This window comes from Neoarius graeffei, chromosome 1 (assembly GCF_027579695.1).
Source record: "Neoarius graeffei isolate fNeoGra1 chromosome 1, fNeoGra1.pri, whole genome shotgun sequence".
Classification (NCBI taxonomy): Eukaryota; Metazoa; Chordata; class Actinopteri; order Siluriformes; family Ariidae; genus Neoarius; species Neoarius graeffei.
This window is the reverse complement of record NC_083569.1, coordinates 50107087-50132810: the sequence shown is the minus strand read 5'-3', so window position 1 is coordinate 50132810 and position 25724 is coordinate 50107087. Positions and strand designations below refer to the sequence as shown.

The following is a 25724-nucleotide window of genomic DNA, read 5'->3' as shown; positions in this document are numbered from 1 at the left end:
CTGACTCGCCCCAAGACAACCCAATGGGCCAGTCTTCTTTACCTGTTTCATCTTTATTAAAAAAAGATGCAATATCACATCAGTAAACAGCAGATCCAAAACCCATGACAAACAACAACATAATACTACCAGTCTTGTTTCATTGCACTGGAATGACAGCAGCCTGGGCTTTTTCACAATCACTCTGCTTCTGTCGAAAACTCTTTTGACATTTTTGTGATGCTACTATAACCTGAGCTCATACTTCCATTGCCACTGTTCACTCATGGGTTTAAAGACCATAGTATTGGTAGGAAACCATGCTCCAAGTCATACAGGTTTGTTAAAGGATATGGGACATGAAACATAAATGCACGCTATATCAGTTTCTTTCCATTAAAAATATGAATTAATTGCATCAACAAATACAAAATCATCTATTAAATTCAGCAAAATCGTTATATTCGTGATGATTATATGGCATTTCTGCTCGACTTCCGATATGCATTTTCTACAACCGGAAGAGCCGCTGTCACGTGATCATACATCACGGCACAGCACAAGCGGGTAGATGAATGGAAAAGTGGATGACAAGAAAATTGTTTTTATAGTCTTTAACGTACATTGAACATCATGGTGTATTGTGCTGCTTATGGTTGCAATAATTCCAATGGGAAATGCCCTGGAGTAAGTTTTTTTGCATTCCCCAAGGACCCGAAGCTGAGGAAAGTGTGGGCTCACCTGCGCATGCGCAGTAGTGATGTGTCGGTCGCGAACGATCCGGTTCAAAGAGCCGGCTCTTTGAAGTGAACGACGGGAACCGGCTCTTCGGTGGGAGCCGAGTTGGGGAGCAGAATTAGTTTTTTGTCCTTAGGTGCCTCAGAGAGAGAGACTTTCACAAAAAAAAGTTGCTGTCCGATTGCGTCTTTGTGTTGTCTATTACCATTCAAAGGAAAAAAAGTAGCATGGTGTACGCCTACTTTTTTTTGTGGGGGGGTTGATGTCATTCACAGCTGCAAAAATACAAAAATTGGTGTAATGCTTAAAGCTGTGGAGCGCAGGGGAGAGGAGTCTAATATTTTATTTAATATTTTATTTAATAAAATATTTTGTTGCATGGGCGGCACGATGGTGTAGTGGTTAGCGCTGTCGCCTCACAGCAAGAAGGTCCGGGTTCGAGCCCCGTGGCCGGCGAGGGCCTTTCTGTGTGGAGTTTGCATGTTCTCCCCGTGTCCGCGTGGGTTTCCTCCGGGTGCTCCGGTTTCCCCCACAGTCCAAAGACATGCAGGTTAGGTTAACTGGTGACTCTAAATTGAGCGTAGGTGTGAATGTGAGTGTGAATGGTTGTCTGTGTCTATGTGTCAGCCCTGTGATGACCTGGCGACTTGTCCAGGGTGTACCCCGCCTTTCGCCCGTAGTCAGCTGGGATAGACTCCAGCTTGCCTGCGACCCTGTAGAACAGGATAAAGCGGCTAGAGATAATGAGAATGAGATTTTGTTGCAGATTGTTCTGTGTTTGTTAAAATAATTTCCAACTTTGCTTCATAGTTTCTTAGGCCTGATTTACGGTATACTTCATAATTTATTTTGTGGCATTTTGTTCAAGGTCGAGTGTGAAATAAAGCCATAAAGGATAAACAGTTGACGTCTTGTGTATTTTATATTGGTAATATAACACAGTTTTGCATTATGTTTGTGAGAAAATAATTTATTAATTGGTAAGTAAGTTTTATTTCTATAGCTAGAACATTGTTACACTGCTATACGTTACAAAGCTTTACAATGGCTACAAAAAACTAAAAAATAAAATGGAAAACATCCTATTGATAAAATATAAATAATAATGTAATTAATTAACTAGTTAATTGCAGCAATTAAATCAAAAATAAAATCTCAGGAGCCGTTTGGGAGCCGAAAGAGCCGGCTCCTTATAGTAAGAAGAGCCAAAAGAGCCGGCTCCCGAAAAAGAGCTGAAATTCCCATCACTAAGCACAGTAGGCTTCGCGCATGCGCAGTAGGCTTGGTAGGACAAATCCAAGAGGTAGGATAACTTTACAGAACACCTGTTGAAAAAAACTTTGCACCTACTGTTTCCCACAAACTGTGTTCGGACCATTTCACTGAGGATTCTTTCAACATTAATACTCAGGTACTGAGCGATATTAATTGCCAAGCCAAATTTAAGAGGCTACTTAAAGATGGAGCCGTTCCCAACGTCCCAATTCAGGAACAAGACGGCGGAGTGAAACCCGAAGTGCTACGGCCACCACGAGGTGCATTCGCTAAGCGTCTGAAAGCCGAGGTAAGGATTAGTATTATAATTTTGGGTGTATCAATTATTGATTATCATAATTCTGACTCGTTTCGCCATTTTGAATGTTTTCATCTCGGACTCTGGAAGCATTGTATCTCAATCAATCTCGAAAAATATCAGCAAAAAAAAACTAGCTTGCAATGGACTTTAGCTAGATCTATGATGAACTTTCAATGTATGATACAAAAATAATACTTCTTTCAACAGATCATTAGCCTTTGAGCAGAATTGTTTTTAACTTACCAGGAAGTGTTATCGAGCCGACCGCTTTCAGTTTCATGGGGATTGAATGAACTCTCACTCTCCAAATCATCTGACCCGTCAGAGTAAAGACAAGATCCATGTTCATGTGAATTTCCAGCTATCGGTTCGAATTGATAAGGTCTAACTTCACATCTCTGTGAAACATCGGGAATATCACTGTCGATGGTGTCCATTTCTGTAACCTGTTTACATTAGATTCCCAAGCGCTGGCTCCTTGGAAAGTTTTTGTGACATCACGGGTCACGTGACCACCTAGCTAATTAACGAATCATTGTTTTACACTGATGTATAAAAAAAGTTTAATAATGTGATGATTTTCACATTTTTGACGCCCTGCAGTGATTTAGATGGCATTTCTTATGTCCTTTATACATAATTATGCCCAGAAAAAAATCCATGTCCCATATCCTTTAAGTCCTTGTTCCTTGTTTACTCAGGCAAAGGTTTTTCTCCCAAATCCCAACTTTTCTGGAAATGGGGTTTGTACAATGTAATCTACTGATTAGATAAATTGCATATCTATGAGCAAAGACATTTGCTAGACATTGATAATAATGGTGCGAAATCTTCTTTTATGAACTTCAGTTATTTTTCAGCTAGAATTCTGTATAGTAATGAACACTTCACGATCACATTTTCAGACATTAGTGTGTATATGTGTATATATGTCATACCCAGATTGAGCAGCACTGGAGGACAATGCAATATTGTCCAGGTTTTCCGTTTCCCAGTTCAGTCTAAATGGGTCCTTCTCATTAGCAAGAGATGACACCTGGACACAGTTAGGTGAAGATGGTAATTTGAACTCCAGCTAATATTCTAAACGTCATAACTAAATTCTTTTAAAAAGACAATAGTAGACCTCACTGGGATTTAAAGGATCTTTTATGATAATTCCTCAGACTGAATACTTTTAAGTTTCTCAAGTGGCATTAAACAGATGTGCATTAATAGTACTGCCACATTGCAAAGATCTGTAACTGTATGACTTTACCTGGTAACTATGGATTGTATCATCCACCATCCCATCATGCTTTGGGGAGTAATAGCCGTGACGATTAGACATGTAGGACCTGTCCATACTGAAATGACACACAGAACAATCAGTAACTTAGAGATTCTAGGAAATGCTGACAATGCCAAGCTTAAAATTTTAAAATTATTACCCTCATACCTTTGGAACCGACTATGTGAGCATTAGAAGAATCAAAAGCATTAGAAGTTAGTAGGAATCATCTATTATAGAATCTATTAGAAAAAGATGTGAGTCAACAAGCAGTGTTATGTAATTTGAAGCTGTTTTCAGTAGGAATTCGTAGGACATCGCCACGACATAATCCCCCTTCGGGCCTTTCTGCCAGCGGGGGATAAAAACACTGCAAAGTACAGCTAAATGTAGTACCTAAAAATATACACTGATCAGCCATAATATTAAACCCATCTACCTAATATTGTACAGGTCCCCCTTGTGCCACCAAAAGAGTTCTGATCTGTTGAGGCATGGACCCCAAAAGACCTCTAGTACCCCTTTTCCATCAAATCAGTTCCAGGGCTGGTTCGGGGCCAGTGCTGGTGCTGGTTCACAACTCGTTCAACTTGCGAGCCAGCTGAGAACCAGTTTGCTTTTCCATAGCTCGCGGTGCTAAGGGAAGCCACGTCATCACGTCGCTGTATACGTCAGTTACGTCGCTGTATACGTCAGTTACGTTGCTACGTTTGCATAAACCTTGGCGCGAATATCGAAGCAAAAACAACATGGAAGAAACAGCAGCAGCAACAACAATAATAATAAATGACTTCGCGTTTGTACAGCTGCTGCTTCTCGTCGCTTAAAAATGGCGATCTTTCGCGGTCTTGTTATTGTTGTTGGTCTTAACAACTCCGTCCCCCCGCTGACGTAAGCGGTTCTTTCCTCTGGCCCAGCAGAGAGTTGGTGCTAGCCTAGAACCGTTTTTCTGGCCCCAGAGCCAGTTCTTTGTCAGTGGAAACAGAAAACCCGGTTCCAAACTAAGCACTGGCCCCAAACCAGCCCTGGAACTGCTTTGGTGGAAAAGGGGCATATGGTAGGTGTGCTGTGGTATCTCTCACCAAAATGTTAGCAGCAGTTTAAGTCCTGTAAGTTGCAAAGTGGGGCCTCTGTAGATCAGATTTATTCAACTGGATTGAGATCTGGGGAATTTGGAGGCCAAGTCAACACCTTGGACACTTTGTCATGTCTCCAAGCCATTCCTGAACCATTTTTGCAGTGTGGCAGGGAGCATTATCCTACTGAAAGAGGCAACTGCCATTAGGGAATACCATAGAGAATGCCATTAGGGAATACCATAGAGAATGCCATTAGGGAATACCTCTGCCATGAAGGAGTGTACTTGGTCTGCAACAATGTTTAGATAGGTGGTATGTGTCAAAGTAACATCCACATGAATGCCAGGACCCAAAGTTTCAAAGCAGAACATTGCCCAAAACATCATACTGCCTCCGCCAGCTTGCCTTCTTCCCATAGTACATCCTGGTGCCATCTCTTCCCCAGGTAAGCCAGCAGATCTGCCATTTTGGAGATGCTGTGACCCAGTTGCCTAGCCATCACATGGTCTTTACGCTTGCCCAGTTTTCCTGCTTCCAACACATTAATTTCAAGAACTAACTGTTCACTTGCTGCCCAATGTATCAACCCCTTGACAAGTGCCATTGTGATAAGATAATCAATGTAATTCACTTCATCTGTCAGTGATTTTAATGTTATGGCTGACAGGTGTATATATGCTCATATGAATGTTTTATTTGCCATCTTACAATTAATTCACCTGGGCAGTAGTGTATAAAATTTTTGTTACATATTTCTGATGCATGTGGTACCTTTCGGACCGGCTTCCTTCTAGACTGAACCTCAGGTAATTCATGCCATCCAAGTATTGACCAGGCAGAGAGTCGTCTCCCAACTCCCTCAGGTCCTCTGCTCTCAGATATTCTCCTCCGTCGCCTGTCATAGTATCCTCACCTGTAATAAAGACACAGATGTGTTAGAAACCATTACCCAAAGGTCCTCACAAATAAAACTATGATATATATTTTAATGTCTAACTAACACAACTAAAAGACATATCTATTCAGGTATCCTCATTGTAAACAACACATTATGCAATGCACCATACACATACACACACACAAAAGGTACATGTGCTTAAAATAGGGATTATTGCCTCTAGACATTAGCATGAAAATACTGACACTCAGCAACACTAAACTGAAAGCACACATTTCCTCTTTTTCTCCCATAAAGAAATACCCTACATGGCTTATGGCTTTAACAGCTCAGTGCTGACACAATCAGTAAAAATAATAAAGCCTCATTGCTCCTGTTGCCAGGTCTGATCAGCAGGGATAGGATTTCTAGGAATAGCAAAAAGCAGCAAGGATTATTGACAGTAAATATCAAACGTACTGAAGCCTGAGCGTGGACTTCTGCTGTCATAAGCATAGTGGCTGCCTACAGGGCAGAATAAGAATGGATATTTATAAGAGATTAATTGTACTTTAGTGTAAGGCACCCCCTGAAGAGGTAAGTATCTAAAATAGTACTTTGGCATCAAACAAGACTATTTCAGTCTTATCCTCTAACCACAAATGCCACAAAAATATCCATTAAAAATCTTCAGCTTCTCAAAAACAACGGACATGCCTGCAACTAGGACCTACATTTTCGTGAGGCCACAATGAAGAAATGTGTCACAGGTGATATATCACAATGCCAAATGTGTACATCAATTGCTAATCTCTAATACAACAACATTACACAATACAACAACTTAAACTTGAGCTAATATTGTGTAGATACTGTACCGGTATATAACCATAAAAGAAGTTTGTAGCCTAATCCAATGATAGACAGATAGATAAACTTTATTTCAACAGGGTGGCCCATTCAGCACAGCTGGTATCCATAGGGGCCCTGCAAAAACTATACTGATTTAAGATTTTAAAAATACAATATAAAACTATACTATACTTGCAATTTCAAAAATGTTACAATAATCTTTAAAAATCTCATTAATATGATTAATCTAAAAAAAAATTCAGCTAACAATCAGCTAATCAATCAGCTACCATTACTGTAACTAGCAACCTGATTAAGTATGACAGATTTTAAATAAAAACCAACCAACCAACCAAAAAAAAAAAACATACCACACACATTGGTTGCATTTTACAAACCACTAATGGCCTGAATAAACACTCACATTTCATATGAAATGTGACCAGTCAACAGTTTGGACACACCTACTCGTTCATAGGTTTTTCCTGTATTCTGACTATTTTCTACATTGTAGAACAATACTGAAGACATCAAAACTATTAAATAACATCTGGAAATTATAACCCCAACTTCAAAAACGTTGGGACACTGTGTAAAACATAAATAAAAACAGAATGTGAAGATTTGCAAATCATGGAAACCCTATATTTCATGGAAACTAATACAAAAACAACATAAATGTTGAAACTAAGAAATTTTCTTGGTTTTTGAAAAATATATGCTCATTCTGAATTCGATCTCAGTAACACACTTCAGAAAAGTTGGGACGGGGCAACAAAAGACTGAAAAAATTGTGTAATGCTAATAAAAAACTAATTTGGTTAATTGGCAGCAGGTCAGTAACAAGACTGTGGGCAAACAGTGCAACAATTTAAGAATAATGTTCCTCAATGTAAAATTACAAAGAATTCAGGGATCACATCATCTATGGTACATGATATCATTAAAAGATTCAGAGAATCTGGAGAAATCTCTGTACGCAAGAGACAAGGCTGAAAACTGACACTGGATGCCTGTGATGTTTAGGCCCTCAGACGACACGGCATTAAAGCGGACAGGTGTCTGTAGTGGAAATCACTATATGGGCTCAGGAACACTTCAGAAAACCATCATCTGTGAAAACAGTTCATTACTGCATCCACAAATGCAAGGTAAAACCAGATATAAACAATATCCAGAAACACCGCCACCTTCTATGAGCCTGAGCGCTTTTACAATGGACTGAGGTGAAGTGAAAAATTGTCCTGAGGTCTGACAAATCAAAAGTAGACATTCTTTTTCAAAATCAGGGACACCATGTCCTCCAGGCTAAAGAGGTGAGGGACCATCCGGCTTGTTATCAGTACACAGTTCAAAACCCAGCATCTGTGATGGTATGAGGGTGCATTAGTGCACATGACTTGGATAGCTTGTACATCTGGGAAGGCATCATTAATGCTGAATGATATATACACGTTTCAGAGCAATATGCTGCCATCCAGACAAAATCTTTTTCAGGGAGGGCCTTCCTCCTTTCAGCAAGACAATGCCAAACCGCTTTTTGCACAAATTAAAACTGTATGGCTCCATAGTAAAAGAGTCTGGGTGCTAAACTGGCCTGCTGCAGTCCAGACCTGTCTCCCATTTAAAACATTTGGTGCATTGTGAAGCGCAAAATATGACAAAGGAGACCCTGAACTGTTGAGCAACTGAAATTGTGTACCAGGCAAGAATGGGACAACATTTCTCTTTCAAAACTACAGCAACTGGTCTCCTCAGTTCCCAAACATTTACAGAGTGTTGTTAAAAGTAGAGGTGATGCAACACAGTGGGAAACATGCCCCTGTCCCAACTTTTTTGAAACATGTTGCTGACATCAAATTCTAAATGAGCATATATTTTTCAAAAAACAATAAAATTTCTCACTTTCAACATTTTAAAATTTCATATATTGTCTTTGTACTATTTTCAATGAAATATAGGGTTTCCATGATTAGCAAATTAACGCATTCTGTTTTTATTTACAGTTTACACAGCATCCCAACTTCTTTGGAATTGGAGTTGTATAGTATATGGAATTATGTGGTAAACAAAAAAGTGTTAAAAAATATACGTTTCATATTTTAGATTCTTCAAAGTAGCCTTTGCACACTAGTGGCGTTACGGTATCTTAACCAGCTTCATGAGGTAGTCACCTGGAATGGTTTTCAATTAATGGGGGTACCTTGTCAAAAGTTAATTAGTGCAATTTCTTGCCTTCTTAATGCGTTTGAGATCAAACAATAAATAGTAAATAATAAAAACACAGTAAATAGCCCTATTCCACAACTGTATTACATCAAGAACCGCTCAACTAAGTAAAGAGAAACGACATCCATCATTACTTTAAGACATGAAGTGACTTTTAATTAATAACAATAAAGAAAAAAACATTGAATTAGAAGGTGTGTCCAAACTTTTGACTGGTACTGTTTGTCAGATAGTAGCCTATAATATACGCTTTGCATATATCTAAACAAAAAGATTAAATCCACCGCATTAGTGTCCTGTGAGAGTTATTAGGTCTATGGGCAAACCTTCAGCATCCTCCCCAGCTGCTCTGAGGTCAGTTGAGAACCAATCATCATTGCTGATTTGGCTTTGAAAAGATTTCCCACATTGTAGGCTACACTTTGCCACCACATTATCAGCATTTCATTGTTTTTATACTGAATTTGACAACTGGAGAGGGTTTTACATGAATCTGGTGCAGGCTCTAATGTCAGAGCTAGCACTACTCTATTGACATCAAGAATATTTAGAAAGATTCACTCTGTGATGTATTACAAATAAACAGATCATTTATGAGTAATGTGATAGATTAAAAACATTAACAAATGATTCTGAAAACCATTATCATAATAGGACATTCAGCATACTGTGAGGTAAAACTGTTGCTGTGTTTCCAACTCCATGCAAAGCACACTTATGATAAAACAGTGGTTAAACAATGATTCAGTAGTATTCAGTTAATTATTGCAAACATTTTTCAAACACTTCGCAATTCTGCACAGCAACCAAGCACTAGTACAGTAGTGCCTTGTACCTTCATCGAAGGAGTCATCAGACATAGCACCATCAGCAGCCTGCGTGGGTGCTGCATGACATGTCATATCAGTAATAATGAGTCAAATCTATTTAGAAGCACAAACCTGCAGATTATATTTTAAAAGGAACAAATTTTTTGCTGATTTCGAATCATACCTTCTTCATCAGACACATCAAGGACTTCAGTCATGGTCTCTGGCACGTTCAGTTTGTGTTTCTCAGTCACAGTCTGCGTAAAAACACAATCATCTCATTACCACATAGTCACAAGCCACAATAAACAATATCCATAAGACTTCATACCGTAATGTGCTGATTTTCAAATTAGACTCACTGTTGTTGTAGTAATGACCTCCTCTGTAACCACTTTTAATGTGTCCACCACTGAGATGTAACCCAGACGACGAGCGATGGCAAGAGCCGTGTTTCCATTCTGAAAAAAAAAAAAAAACGCCATTCATGGATTCGTGCTAATCTGTTGTATGCGTGGATACGTCTGTTTGTGTGTGCGGGGTCATGTACTTACCGCAGTGGTAGCGTTAGGTTTGGCTCCATATTGCAGCAAAACGTTGATGATGTGTGTGTTGCCCTGTTGTGCAGCTTGGTGGAGAGGAGTGTATCCATTCTGAACACAGGACACAGACTCGTCACCTTCAGAACATGTTAATCATGTTTCTTCATGCTGTTTAGGACAAATATACCTTTGTCTTGGCATTGACACTGGCATTATTCTTCAAAAGGAAGTTGACCATCTTGGCATTTCCGTAGTGGCAGGCGACGATTAGTGGTGTGTAACCCAACTAGAAGAGAGATTATTCATCATTAAAAAAAAAAATCTGAGCTAATAGGCAATACAGCTAAGGATATATGAAGAGGTGGAACATGAATCCGGGCGGCACGGTGGTGTAGTGGTTAGCGCTGTCGCCTCACAGCAAGAAGGTCTGGGTTCGAGCCCCGTGGCCGGCGAGGGCCTTTCTGTGCAGAGTTTGCATGTTCTCCCCGTGTCCGCGTGGGTTTCCTCCGGGTGCTCCGGTTTCCACCACAGTCCAAAGACATGCAGGTTAGGTTAACTGGTGACTCTAAATTGACCGTAGGTGTGAATATGAGTGTGAATGGTTGTCTGTGTCTGTGTCAGCCCTGTGATGACCTGGCGACTTGTCCAGGGTGTACCCCGCCTTTCGCCCGTAGTCAGCTGGGATAGGCTCCAGCTTGCCTGCGACCCTGTAGAACAGGATAAAGCATCTAGAGTTAATGAGATGAGATGAGATGAGCTGAATCCAATATGAATATTATGGGTTAAAAAAAAAAAAAAGAGTGTAAGTAATTTACTTTGCTTTGAAATCCGTTTCTGATAATTGAGTATTATATGGCAGTTTAGAGCTGCTTTGCTCCAAAGTGTCTTATTATAGGGATAGGCTACAATTTAAAAATACTATATTATGAGTCTTGCTTGAGGGACTAAAGTCCACTCTGACAGCCCTGGGATTACATCTTACAACCTTCCAGTTGGTCTCTAATTTTTTTTTAATGATTATTTTTAAATATGTACCTTTGCTTTGCTCCTCCACTATGATGTGTCTAAATCAAACACACACACCGGCCACTTTAATAGGAACTTGTTCTTGATTCTAAGATCTCTGTTCTTGGCTACAGGACTGGAACCCAATGTGTTCTTCTGCTGTTGCATGCTGAGATGCTTTTCTGCTTACCATGGTTGTAAAGAGTGATTATATGAGTTACTATATCCTTCCTGGCAGCTGGAACCAATCTGGCCATTTTCCTCTGACCTCTCTTATCAACAAGGTGTTTATTTCCACCCACAGAACTGTCGCTCACTCAGTGTTTTTATTTGTTTGTTTTTCGCACCATTCTGTGTAAACTCTAGAGACTGCTGTGTGTGAAAACCCCAGGAGATCAGCAGCTTCTGAAATACTCAGACCAGTCCATCTGGCTCAAACCAACACCCATGCCACAGTGAAAGAAAGTCACACTTTAAGATCACAATTTTTCCCATTCGGATGTTTGAAGTGAACATTAACTGAAGCTCTTGATTTGTATCTGCATGATTTTATGCATTGTGCTGCTATAAAGGGATTGGCGGATTAGAGAACTGCATCAAACGGTAGGTAAACGGTATTTTCTTGGGGGTTTAAAGTGATTGCACTGCAATACTTCTCTTACTTTAGTTTGTTGGTCGAGGTTGGCATCGTGTTTAACTAAGATTTCAGCAACACTGACTTTGTCTTCCTGGGCAGCAAGATGAAGAGCTGTCAGTCCACTCTGGAGAGAAAATAAACAAGTGACAATGTGATCAATAAGACAAAAACTACGACTGAACAGGTATTTTATATACTAGTAAATACTATACTGTATACTACTGATATAGTTCAGTAGCCTTCTCAATTATTCATTGTCATACATAGTTCAGTAACACAATAACTACAGAGCAGTTATTTACAAAACTCAAGGGAAAATGTTAGCAGAGATCATCTTCTTCTTCTGGCTATTCCCGTTAGGGGTCAATACAGAGGATAATGTCCCTCCATCTCCTCCTTGATGGTTCAGTAAACATTAGTATTTTGCTCAAATGAATCCTGAAGCTATTGAGTGATGATCTAATGCAAAATCCTCAACCGTTAATTAAATTAATGACAAATTAATTTAAATTGCACTTTATTCAATCATTAAAGGTTAACACAGCTCATGAGTTGATTCCTTCTTTCCTGTATATTGTACTAATTACAAACAACAGAAATACTCACATATCTGACATTCTTGGAAATTAAACAAAACTCAGCTGCTCATCTTTCTACAGGCAATATCAGTGACTGTATATACAGACTATGTATATTTTAGTATGACTAAAACTCACTGTGATTAACTCGTTTTAAAAAAAACCTATCAACAGTATCCGTTCATGTTGCACTGACAGGTATATCCATCCAGCCATCATCTGTAGCCGCTTATCCTGTGCAGGGTCGCAGGCAAGCTGGAGCCTATCCCAGCTGACTACGGGCGAAAGGCGGGGTACACCCTGGACAAGTCGCCAGGTCATCACAGGGCTGACACATAGACACAGACAACCATTCACACTCACATTCACACCTATGGTCAATTTAGAGTCACCAGTTAACCTAACCTGCATGTCTTTGGACTGTGGGGGAAACCGGAGCACCCGGAGGAAACCCACGCGGACACGGGGAGAACATGCAAACTCCACACAGAAAGGCCCCTGTTGGCCACGGGGCTCGAACCCAGACCTTCTTGCTGTGAGGCGACAGTGCTAACCACTACACCACCGTGCCGCCCCTGACACGTATATTGGGGGGGAGAACAGGAGGACAGAGGACGGGAAGAAGCAGTAGCCTAGCCTGACAAAAAAGCAATACTGGACAATGTGCAATATAAATGTGCAATACCTCTCCTGCTGGACTTTTTTCATATCTTAATATATTTGTATATGTAAATACTTAATTTATTTATCTAGAAGTTTTCTAAAGACTTAATTTATCTAGAAGTTCTCTCTTTTTTCTATTCTATTCTCTGTTTATCCTATAATGATGCTACTGGAATTTTAATTTCCCTGAGGGAACCCTCCCAAAGGGATCAATAAAGTTCTATCTAATCTAATCTAATCTAATCTAATCTAATCTAATCTAATCTAATCTAATCTAATCTAATCTAATCTAATCTCTCACAATTCATTATAGGTTCGATTCACTCTTTTAGAAATGTTGCATGTAATTAATCCAGAGCTGTTTTTATTGATATCCTGTTTGGTAAGGATCTGCATTAAGGTTCCTGTAATGAAAGTTATTTTCTGCTTTAATTAATATTTAAAAGCTATGAACTTCACCGTGAATAAACCATATTAAGAAAGCAACAATTTAACACACATGAAATAATTAAATAAGAATATATTAATTGCCTCCATGGGTAAAAAAGTTCACAGAAATGATCATATATAAAATTACAACACACTCATAAATATGAATAACTGAACTCAAGTCTCTGGGCATAAATATTGGAACATATCGTTCTGCCTTGGTTATGAATTTTAGCAATTAATCACCTTATTCATTGGGTGATGGTTCATTTTAGTTGACATATTTTTACTCATCGATGAAATAATTACTGGTTTATGCAGGTGTTCATGATTTTTATCCTTTATTATTAAAAAATCAGTCAATATAAAAGCTAATTACTTTGTTAACATTAGGAGTGTTAACTTAGGACGTATTAATACTTGGCTCATTAAGTAAGGAGTAAAACAACTTGGGGCTTGCTGTTATATGACAATAATCAGCAATGGGTCTGGTTTGAGCGGCATGGTGGTGTGAGGGTTAGCACTGTTGCCTCCCGGCAAGAAGGTTCTGGGTTTGAGCCCAGTGGCCGATAGGGGCCTTTCTGTGTGGAGTTTGTATGTTCTCCCCATGTCTGCATGGGTTTCCTCCAAGTGCTCCGGTTTCCCCCACAGTCCAAAGCAGTGTTGTAATCGAGTCACTAATCCCCAAGTCCAGTCTCGAGTCTCCAGTGTTCAAGTCCAAGTCATAAAAAAAAAATTGAGTCGAGTCCACTACTGATCCGAGTCAAGTCCGAGTCCAAGACTCCAACCGCACCATGTGACGGTGTCTGTTTCAACGCCATTAACATGAGTTTGTTCCTGAACAGATGAATGTGCTTCTCTTTGTCAGGGACTGTGAAGTATTCTGTCAGAGATGGTTGGGAGATGGATGTAAGTGCAGAAGGTGTGTTTATTAATACAAGTGAAGACGGTAAACAATCCAGAACGGCAGGCAAAATTGTAAAACGGTGAAACAGGTAATAGGTCGAGCAAGGCACAAACAGGCTATCGTAGACTCTGCAGAATCAAAGACGAGAAACAGGAAATCAGGGATCGGGAAACCAAACAAGGAAATAAGGCTCCGTAATGTGTCAGCAACTCAACTCAATACTTTGCAAAGTAAGTGTGTTTTCACAGTTTTTATATCGGCGCACTGATTGTACCTTAATCCTGTGCAGGTGCGAGTCGTTTAAGGCGCGTGCGAGAGTCTGCTTGGCACGCACACTGTCCAGAGCGCGCCCCAGAGTCTATCTGATGCATGCGCCAAGGCACGCAGGTGTGACACACTTACATGAAATTAGTACAAAATTAATGTAGATATAAATATACCAAATTTTTATGGCATGTTACAAAAAATGAAGAAAAAATCTGAGTCCTCGTCTCCAATTTCCAAGTCCTAATGCAGTTAATGCACAAGTCCAAGTCCGAGTCATCAGTGCTCAAGTCCGAGTCGAGTCACGAATCCTTAAAATTAGGTCACGAGTCAGGCTCGAGTTAGAGTCCTGGACTCGAGTACTATAAGCCTGGTCCAAAGACATGCAGGTTAGGTTAATCAGTGGCTCTAAATTGAGCGTAGGTGTGAATGTGAGTATGAATGGTTGGTTGTCTCTATCTGTCAGCCCTGTGATGACCTGGCGACTTGTCCAGGGTGTACCCCGCCTCTCGCCCGTAGTCAGCTGGGATAGACTCCAGCTTGCCTGCAACCCTGTAGAACAGGATAAAGCGGCTAGAGATAATGGATGGATGGATGGATGGATGGATGGATGGATGGATGGATGGATGGATGGATGGATGGATCACTTATTACAAACAGGAGCTATAAACAGTTGTTTCCTCACCAGTCTCTCTTGTATCTCCCTCCTGAAATTAATAACCCCCCAAAAATGCAGTGTGTCATTACAGAGAAACTAAAAAATACAAAGTCCTCTGTCTATCCTTCACACTTTCCTGTGACGGCTAAGACAAAGCACTAACACCTGAGATTCCTTTCACAGATGTTAACTAAAAGTCGACGAACAAAAATCTTCACCATGTTAAAAGATAGATAGTTTAGGGTATTTTTTTAAACAAAATGATTTATATTATATTATTAGGCTTACATTATATGGAGTGTCTGCCATACAAGTCCCTGTGAATGAGATGTTACTACAGAAAAAAAAAGCTGATAGAACGAGTGTATTCATAGAAATCAAATAGTGATTTGAATTACATTCGGCAGGGTCGTGCTGATATAAAAAAATAATAATAATTAACACATATTAACCAATCAGATTTGAGAATTCAAGAGCACTATAATAATGTTAATGAATGCTTTGCATCTAATTCAGCTTCATATAAGGTTCCTAACTGCAATTTTCCACAAACCCAGGATCAAAAGTTCGGTACTGTTCTTTTGACAGCATTTTTTATCTACTACATTGGACTTTACCTTAGTGGGCACATTGATGTGGGCCCCTTTCTCCAGCAGCAGGACCACCATGTCATTGTGGCCTTCCTGAGAGGCCAGGTGAAGCGGTGTTACCCCCTGCTTGGTCAGAATGTTGGTTTCTGCTCCATACTGCAGCAGAGTAGTGGCAATCTCCATCTGGTTCTTCTTTGCAGCTATGTGGAGGGGAGTATATCCATTCTGCAAAACACAGGACATGGAGATGGAATTAGAGACCGAAACCTGAGAGAGTTTACGATGAATGAGTACCAGTGGTAGAGATTTGCCAAATGCACACCATTTAACAATTATTCCCCGAAGGCGAAGTGAATATTGGTGAATAATAACTGAGACAAAATTGATGTTGGTGGCACGGTGGTGTAGTGGTTAGCGCTGTCGCCTCACAGCAAGAAGGTCCGGGTTCGAGCCCCGTGGCCGGCGAGGACCTTTCTGTGCGGAGTTTGCATGTTCTCCCCGTGTCCGCGTGGGTTTCCTCCGGTTTCCCCCCACAGTCCAAAGACATGCAGGTTAGGTTAACTCATTCATTCATTCATTCATTATCTCTAGCCGCTTTATCCTTCTACAGGGTCGCAGGCAAGCTGGAGCCTATCCCAGCTGACTACGGGCGAAAGGCGGGGTACACCCTGGACAAGTCGCCAGGTCATCACAGGGCTGACACACAGACACAGACAACCATTCACACTCACATTCACACCTACGGTCAATCTAGAGTCACCAGTTAACCCAACCTGCATGTCTTTGGACTGTGGGGGAAACCGGAGCACCCGGAGGAAACCCACGCGGACACGGGGAGAACATGCAAACTCCGCACAGAAAGGCCCTCGCCGGCCCCGGGGCTCGAACCCAGGACCTTCTTGCTGTGAGGCGACAGCGCTAACCACTACACCACCGTGCCGCCCCCGTTAGGTTAACTGGTGACTCTAAATTGACCGTAGGTGTGAATGTGAGTGTGAATGGTTGTCTGTGTCTATGTGTCAGCCCTGTGATGACCTGGCGACTTGTCCAGGGTGTACCCCGCCTTTCGCCCGTAGTCAGCTGGGATAGGCTCCAGCTTGCCTGCGACCCTGTAGAACAGGATAAAGCGGCTAGAGATAATGAGATGAGATGAGAAAATCGAGGTTATTATTCACTGATATTCACTGAGTCTGAGGCGGATAATTGTTTTAGTATAAATACACAGGTGATTATTTAAAAAAATAAAAATCATATTTAAAAAATAATTTATTTCAAACGTCAAAAGCAGCATGCAAATATAATAAAGGCTCGGCCCAGACTTGTGTCACTTATCTATGCCGACTCACATAAAATACTTTGTTTTGAAAGCAATAAAATAAATCACAATTCCACCTTCCCTTTGGATAGTTTTAGACCAAACTTTGTAGCATCTTTAGTGCTTTTAGGAACAGCATTTTCCTTCATCATTTGTAATTCTTCTTCACTTATGGTGACAAAGCGATTGGCCGCCATTCTGCTGAGTCGCTCGAGGTGATTATCAAGAAATAGTCCGAATTTCTCGACCAATCATCGCACGCCATTTTCTATGATCACCTGTGTATTTATATTAACATCTAATATTAAGCAAAAAGCCCATGATGGTGCACTCTCACCTTGGCTGTGGCGTGGGGTGAAGCGCCTTTGTCCAAAAGCAGCAGTGCCACCTTCTGGTTATCATAATGTGCAGCGACATGGAGAGGCGTGAGACCGTTCTATAGGAATAAGGGTCAGTGCATATGGTTTAGAAGGAGCTGTTAGAAATGCAAAGTGAATAGAATACACATACACACAAATGCGTATATAAGAGAGCTGAGTTACTAGAGGATTGTTAATGTGTTAATCTTATGGTAAAATGTTATTGTTTAGATTAATGTGCAAGCTGGGAAGGAGCTATTATCTGGTTTCTTATTAAAGAAAAGAAAAAGAAATATTTGGTTTATTATTTGATAAAAGATCGTATTATCACCAAATGAAACTATGCTTACCAGGGCTCTTGCAGTCAACATTGTCTCTATGGCTTTCTTTTAAACAACAGTCCAGAAGAGTCTATGAATTAGGCTTTACTAACTATGCACAGTAACATTGTGATGTATATTATATAGCACATCTGTGTTTCAAGGCCTGTTGGTCTCAAACATCTAGTCAAAATTATAAAGAAGTGATGGATTTACAGTGGTGCTTGAAAGTTTGTGAACCCTTAAGAATTTTCAAAATTTCTGCATAAATATGAGAGAGAAATATGACCTGAAACATCATCAGATTTTCACACAAGTCCTAAAAGTAGATAAAAGAGAAGCCAGTTAAACAAATGAGACAAAAATATTATACTTGGTCATTTATTTATTGAGGAAAATGATCCAATATTACATACTGTATCTGTTAGTGGCAAAAGTATGTGAACCTTTGCTTTCAGTATCTGGTGTGACCCCCTTGTGCAGCAATAACTGCAACTAAACGTTTCCGGTAACTGTTGATCAGTCCTGCACACCGGCTTGGAGGAATTTTAGCCCATTCCTCCGTACAGAACAGCTTCAACTCTGGGATGTTGGTGGGTTTCCTCACATGAACTGCTCGCTTCAGGTCCTTCCACAACATTTTGATTGGATTAAGGTCAGGACTTTGACTTGGCCATTCCAAAACATTAACTTTATTCTTCTTTAACCATTCTTTGGTAGAACGACTTGTGTGCTTAGGGTCGTTGTCTTGCTGCATGACCCACCTTCTCTTGAGATTCAGTTCATGGACAGATGTCCTGACATTTTCCTTTAGAATTCGCTGGTATAATTCAGAATTCATTGTTCCATCAATGATGGCAAGCCGTCCTGGCCCAGATGCAACAAAACAGGCCCAAACCATGTGTGGCAGCGGGGGCGTGGCCAAGCGTCGGTCTGTGAATGGAGGGCGGAGTCGGGGAAGGTAAGTGGTGGAACCATTGCACCTGATGGGAATTAACCTGTGTTTGTGTGTCTTCCTCAGTGACCGCGCCCTTTAAAAGGAGAGAGAGAGAGCACAGAAAGGGAGCTCTCTCCCCAACCAGAACACTTGTGTGTGTGCGCGTGTGTGGCTGGGAGAGTGTGGAAAGCTGAAAAGCTAAAAATAAAGAGTTTTTGTGACCTCAGTTCTAGCCTGCCGTGCTTCTGTGCTCTACCCACCTGGTCAGATACCACATCATGATACTACCACCACCATGTTTCACAGATGGGATAAAGTTCTTTTGCTGGAATGCAGGGTTTTCCTTTATCCAAACATAACGCTTCTCATTTAAACCAAAAAGTTCTATTTTGGTCTCATCCGTCCACAAAACATTTTTCCAAATAGCCTTCTGGCTTGTCCACATGATCTTTAGCAAACTGCAGATGAGCAGCAATGTTCTTTTTAGAGAGCAGTGGCTTCTCCTTGCAACCCTGCCATGCACGCCATTGTTGTTCAGTGTTCTCCTGATGGTGGACTCATGAACATTAACATTAGCCAATGTCAGAGAGGCCTTCAGTTGCCTTGGGGTCCTTTGTGACCTCGTCGACTATTACACAGCTTGTTCTTGGAGTGATCTTTGTTGGTCGACCACTCCTGGGGAGGGTAACAGTGGTCTTGAATTTCCTCCATTTGTACACAATCTGTCTGACTGTGGATTGGTGGAGTCCAAACTCTTTAGAGATGGTTTTGTAACCTTTTCCAGCCTGATGAGCATCAACAACGCTTTTTCTGAGGTCCTCAGAAATCTCCTTTGTTCGTGCCATGATACACTTCCACAAACATGTGTTGTGAAGATCAGACTTTGATAGATCCCTGTTCTTTAAATAAAATAGGGTGCCCACTCATACCTGATTGTCATCCCATTGATTGAAAACACCTGACTCTAATTTCACCTTCAATTTAACTGCTAATCCTAGTGGTTCACATACTTTTGCCACTCACAGAAATGTAATATTGGATCATTTTCCTCAATAAATAAATGACCAAGTATGATATTTTTGTCTCATTTGTTTAACTGGCTTCTCTTTATCTACTTTTAGGACTTGTGTGAAAATCTGATGATGTTTTAGGTCATATTTATGCAGAAATATAGAAAATTCTAAAGGGTTCACAAACTTTCAAGCACCACTGTATGATATTTTTGTGCCATCTCAAACACTAAGCTGAGAGTTTGTCAGCCCTATGTCACTGTAAGTGTCAGTGTCACTTAACATCATGTTTCTGGAAATGCATTTATTACTGTTTGGTCCATTTCATGCAGACATTATCATGAGGATGTTGTTCTTACTTTCCCTGATGCATCTGGAGGAGCTCGACGCTGCAGCAGGAGCTTTGCCACATCAAGGCTTCCATATTTAGATGCAACATGTAAGGGAGTAAATCCTTTCTGGAAGGGGTAAAAAAAAAAAAGAAAAAAGAAGTAATTTCTTTGACTTATTTGTCTATGGGAACTACAAATGATTAAGCATTAATTTAATCAGGTGCTAATTCGATCAAATTGATTTATTAAATGTTCAATTCATACCCATATTGAGTTTTGACCTGCTTTGTAGGGAGCTAAACATAATTTCATTATTTTCCTTGATTTAAGCTGTGCACCATAAAAAATAAAATGCTGATGCAATCTGATGCAGTCACATTTCTATCACCATGATGAAAATACCAGTTCTCTCTCTCTCTCACACACACACAGCAGGGGGTGCTCGTCAGTCAGTGACTTCTCTCTGAAAAAGGTGTGTCCATGAAGTCACATGATCATCATGTTTAGCCCAGCTCTGACAGAAAGAAGAGTCTCTCAGTAATACTGCCATTCCCAATCACTTTAGTTTAAATACTAATGAAGAAGAAAGATGCTCCTGGAAGAGGGTGCTAATGCCCGGAGCACCAACTGTGCCCTACATACTGTGGACCACCTGGCAGCTGAAAGTGCTCATGGTCGGACTGACATTGAGCTGCTGGAGAGATGGCCTGAGGTAGTCACAGTGCAGGGCGAGGAGAAAGCTGCACACTGGTGCCAGCTTCCCCCTCACGCCCGCTGCCCTGTGGTGGTCTGTCTGGGGTGCTGGGTGCAGCAGTATTTGCCCATCAGTGGTTGCCATGTCTGCATCAAGCGCCTGCCTGCTGGGGGATGATGGGGTTTTGCTCTCTCTTTTGCTCTCCTTTTGCATCATGATCATTGTATAAGTATTGCAAGTTTTTTTTAATCTGTTTTTGGTTTATCGTTCCTGTTTTTTGTATTTTATTTCTATTATCTCTGTTCTAATTTTTTTCATATCCCTTTATTTCTTGTCCTGCCTTTCATTCCTGTAGCCTCTAAGCAGAGGACAGTAATGATGTACATTTATTTGAGTACTGTACTTAAGTAGGGTGGCACGGTGGTGTAGTGGTTAGTGCTGTCGCCTCACAACAAGAAGGTCTGGGTTCAAGCCCAGCAGCCGGCGAGGGCCTTTCTGTGTGGAGTTTGCATGTTCTCCCCGTGTCCGTGTGGGTTTCCTCCGGGTGCTCCGGTTTCCCCCACAGTCCAAAGACATGCAGGTTAGGTTAACTGGTGACTCTAAATTGAGCGTAGGTGTGAATGTGAGTGTGAATGGTTGTCTATGTCTATGTGTCAGCCCTGTGATGACCTGGCGACTTGTCCAGGGTGTACCCCGCCTTTCACCCGTAGTCAGCTGGGATAGGCTCCAGCTTGCCTGCGACCCTGTAGAACAGGATAAAGCGGCTACAGATAATGAGATGAGATGAGATGACATTTCTGTCAAGGTCTTCGTTACTTGTTGCTATGAAGCAACTTTGAAAGTGGATGTTTTTTTTCTTTTCTTTTCTAAAACGTGATTGGTTTTTTTTTCGCAGGTGACACTAGGGTCACGTCATGTCCATAGACTGTATAAAATCAAGATCAATAATTTCTCAGCAGCATTATTTGAACACAATCGGTTAATGGCAGAATGAAAGGAGGCGGTTCTTCTGGGGAATGCACACACCCGTGGCCCATGAACCCATGTTTCAGTTTTCTGCAAGGATTAAAGATTTGTTTCATTTTAAATGTTTGATTTGTTTGCTGAAAACAAACCACATCACGTCCTACAAAAACTCGCCGTCCAGCCTGCGGAAGCATATTGAGGGATGTAAATGTTTTATTCCAAGAGAAAGCTTGCAATGAAGTTGTCTGTGCTTTTCAAGCTAGTGATAACAATGCAATAGCTGTACAGTCTGATTAGTCAAATGACTTTCTATGGATTTGTTAGCCAAGTTGCCGTAGCCTTGTCTACAGCTAACGTTAAAATATAGCTAGTTAACTTGGACACCGTTAGTTAGCATGTAAAAATGGAGTTACGCTAACATGAATAACGTTAACTTATCTGAAGTCCTTTCAGAAATATGTTTTAGCATAATCTTGCCAAATAAACAGAATGTAGAAATCTTTCTTTTCTAGTAACATTAGCTACCCAATATGATTTTGAGTTTGAAAAGAGTTTGCTAGCATGTCAGGTGGAGTTTCACTGACTAGCTAGTTTAACAAACCACCATGATGGCATGGCATGCGTTCATTTTGTAAATTCACACTTATGTCTTTAGTAGTGGCATTAGGTTTTGTAAGCGTTATGGCAATAATACAACGATGCGTTGACAGAAAATGTACTTTTAATACTTAAGTATTTTTAAAAGCAAGTACTTCAGTACTTTAACTTAAGTCAAAATTTGACTGGACAATTTTCACTTGGATCGGAGTAACATTTGACCAGTGGGATCTGTACTTTCACTTAAATAATATCATTGGGTACTTTGTCCACCTCTGCCTCTAAGCAAAGGGAAGGAGAGGAAATTAAAAGAGAAGGATAAGAGTGAAGGGAACAAAGGGAAAAAATGAGGAAAGGGGGAAAAAAGGCTAAACGGTGACTACTTTGAAGAATCTAAAAATAAGAAACATTTTTCAACACTTTGTTTGTTTACCACATAATTCCATACATGCTCATCTCATTCATCTCATCTCATTATCTGTAGCCGCTTTATCCTTCTACAGGGTCACAGGCAAGCTGGAGCCTATCCCAGCTGACTACGGGCGAAAGGCGGGGTACACCCTGGACAAGTCGCCAGGTCATCACAGGGCTGACACATAGACACAGACAACCATTCACACTCACATTCACACCTACGGTCAATTTAGAGTCACCAGTTAACCTAACCTGCATGTCTTTGGACTGTGGGGGAAACCGGAGCACCCGGAGGAAACCCACGCGGACACGGGGAGAACATGCAAACTCTGCACAGAAAGGCCCTCGCCGGCCCCGGGGCTCGAACCCAGGACCTTCTTGCTGTGAGGCGACAGCGCTAACCACTACACCACCGTGCTGCCCTCCATACATGCTCCAGATGTTATTTCATAGTTTTGATGTCTTCAGTATTGTTCTACAATGTAGAAAATAGTCACAATACAGAAAAAAAAAAAAAAACTACAGTATGAATGAGTAGGGGCGTACAAACTTTTGACTTGTACGGTATATACTACAAATCACCGATACTATATAAATCACTTCAAGGATTTATTTTGCACTTTAAAAATCTACCTCTTCCCTTTGTTCATTACACATATCTTGTATTCACTGTCTATGCACTATTATCTTTGTCTATCGTCTTTTTTTTTATTGTACAGCCTTTGTGTTGGTATAATAAAGATCCCTTAAAAAATAAATAAATACTAATGAGGAATGGAAGTGAAAGACCATCCAATTCAATGCAAACGAATGTATTGTTGTGTGGTAAATGTAAATCAGATTAGTAATGTCAGTGCCTTGGATGTCTATGCCTGAATAGGAATTAAAGTGATTCCTCTACGTAAAGGAATAGAAATAATGGGGTGTGCTGTTTTAGGAAAATAATCAACAACTCGATAGTGTGCTGCAGCTTGAAGTGAAGTGTTTTATACCTCTTATAGCACAGCAAATTGACAACAATTACAAGTTTTAATTTATTAATGAACCAGACACTGTGGTTTTTAAATATTTATAGCGGAGCTCCCGCGTGGGCCAAGGGCCCGTGCGAGCGGAGCACCATACCTAAGAAAAAATGGTAAACCCATCGAGTCGATTTTTTGTGGTTTGTACGTGTACGTGTACCACCACTCATACACACCGCCTAGTGGCCAGTGTTAGCAATTACCAGTCATACACACCGCCTAGTGGCCAGTGTTAGTAATTACCAGTCATACACACCGCCTAGTGGCCAGTGTTAGCAATTACCAGTCATACACACCGCCTAGTGGCCAGTGTTAGCAATTACCAGTCATACCGCCTAGTGGCCAGTGTTAGCAATTACCAGTCATACACACCGCCTAGTGGCCAGTGTTAGTAATTACCAGTCATGCACACCGCCTAGTGGCCAGTGTTAGTAATTACCAGTCATGCACACCGCCTAGTGGCCAGTGTTAGCAATTACCAGTCATACACACCGCCTAGTGGCCAGTGTTAGTAATTACCAGTCATGCACACCGCCTAGTGGCCAGTGTTAGCAATTACCAGTCATACACACCGCCTAGTGGTCAGTGTTAGTAATTACCAGTCATGCACACCGCCTAGTGGCCAGTGTTAGCAATTACCAGTCATGCACACCGCCTAGTGGCCAGTGTTAGTAATTACCAGTCATTCACACCGCCTAGTGCCCAGTGTTAGTAATTACCAGTCATGCACACCGCCTAGTGGCCAGTGTTAGCAATTACCAGTCATGCACACCGCCTAGTGGCCAGTGTTAGCAATTACCAGTCATGCACACCGCCTAGTGGCCAGTGTTAGTAATTACCAGTCATGCACACCGCCTAGTGGTCAGTGCTAGCCAGTAAAGAAATAAAACAAAAGAGACTGGCTATGATATAATAAAATTCTACAACCCAGAAACAGATCTCCGCTTTTAGGCAGTGCCTAAATCTATATATTACTTACATTTAATGTTGTGAAACCACCACGAGAGAACCGTAGGTGTTAAAGAAAGCAACTGGACTTGCTTGAAATTTTTGAAGACATTTCACCTCTCATCCAAAAGGCTTCTTCAGTTCTGACTGACTAGTGGGGAGTTCCAGGTATTTATCCTCTAGTGAACCAAAAGCATCCCTAAAGGCCAATTTATGCTGACAACGCAGTCCTCGCAGATGGCGTCACAGATGGCGTCTGCGTAGCCCCCCCCTTCGCAGACGCTCTGCGCGCACCTCCCAAAAGTTGTGACCACCGCAGAAGCCTCGCAGACAGCGTCGCAGACAAGAGGGCTCTGATTGGTCCACTCTACATCCGTTGTATACGCACTTCCACTTCCCTACTTTCCCGGTTTGGTTTGTTTTCACTACCGCCATTTTTAAAAACACGAGCGAAGATGGAGCAGCACGAAGAGTGGTTGATCGAGGAAGTGAGGAAGTACGTACATCTATACGACTCCAGTTCTAGTCATTATAAGTAACCGGAGGATAAACACTCCACTAACCACACCCACCAACTACTCCTAGCGATTTCGCGACTTCGCGCCCCCTTGCGTTGTGGCGATGAATAACATCGCACACGCCTATTACTCCCCACTCAACGATAAATTACAACTGTCTGCGAAAAGCTATCTGCAAAAGCCTTGTCGCAAGAGTATGCAGAGGCCCTAAGAAGTGTCGTTGAGGTCACATTGACCCTCTCAGTCATCCTGTAGGTGTTAGGGTCACTGGAGGCCGGGTGTGAATGGTGTTAGCAGCCTAGAGGGTCGTCAGGGTGCTACAGATCACCCTAACGACTCTCCCTAACAACCCACAGATCACCCTAACGCCTCTCTAGGCTGCTAACACCGTTCACTGACCTCAACAACTTTCCTTAGGGTTGCTTTTGGTTCACTAGAGGATAAATACGGTACCTGGAACTCCCCACTAGTCAGACAAAACTGAAGAAGCCTTTCGGACGAGAGGTGATAAGTCTTCAAGAATTTCAAGCAAGTCCAGTTGCCTTCTTTAGCACCTATGGTTTACTCTGACCTGGATGAATGAGAACCTTCACAGACAACCATGAGAGAA

The 25724-nt window shown here is 41.2% G+C and overlaps 1 protein-coding gene across 11 annotated transcripts in view; it reads right to left on the bottom strand.

The window, feature by feature from the left end:
- Positions 1–25724, bottom strand: part of ank2b (ankyrin 2b, neuronal) — a 359605-nt gene that overhangs the window by 60142 nt on the left and 273739 nt on the right. For 9 of the 11 annotated variants that reach the window (XM_060933349.1, XM_060933287.1, XM_060933279.1 and 6 more), the window contains 12 exons: positions 19983–20081; positions 17335–17433; positions 15710–15907; positions 11619–11717; positions 10139–10237; positions 9964–10062; positions 9772–9870; positions 9594–9666; positions 9436–9486; positions 5414–5555; positions 3552–3639; positions 3232–3329 (listed from right to left, as the gene is read on the bottom strand). In XM_060933349.1, the coding sequence (XP_060789332.1) occupies positions 3232–3329; positions 3552–3639; positions 5414–5555; positions 9436–9486; positions 9594–9666; positions 9772–9870; positions 9964–10062; positions 10139–10237; positions 11619–11717; positions 15710–15907; positions 17335–17433; positions 19983–20081 (1244 nt within the window). The remainder of the gene's footprint in view (positions 1–3231; positions 3330–3551; positions 3640–5413; positions 5556–9435; positions 9487–9593; positions 9667–9771; positions 9871–9963; positions 10063–10138; positions 10238–11618; positions 11718–15709; positions 15908–17334; positions 17434–19982; positions 20082–25724) is intronic. The other 2 variants (XM_060933314.1, XM_060933367.1) reach the window with 1 other exon arrangement.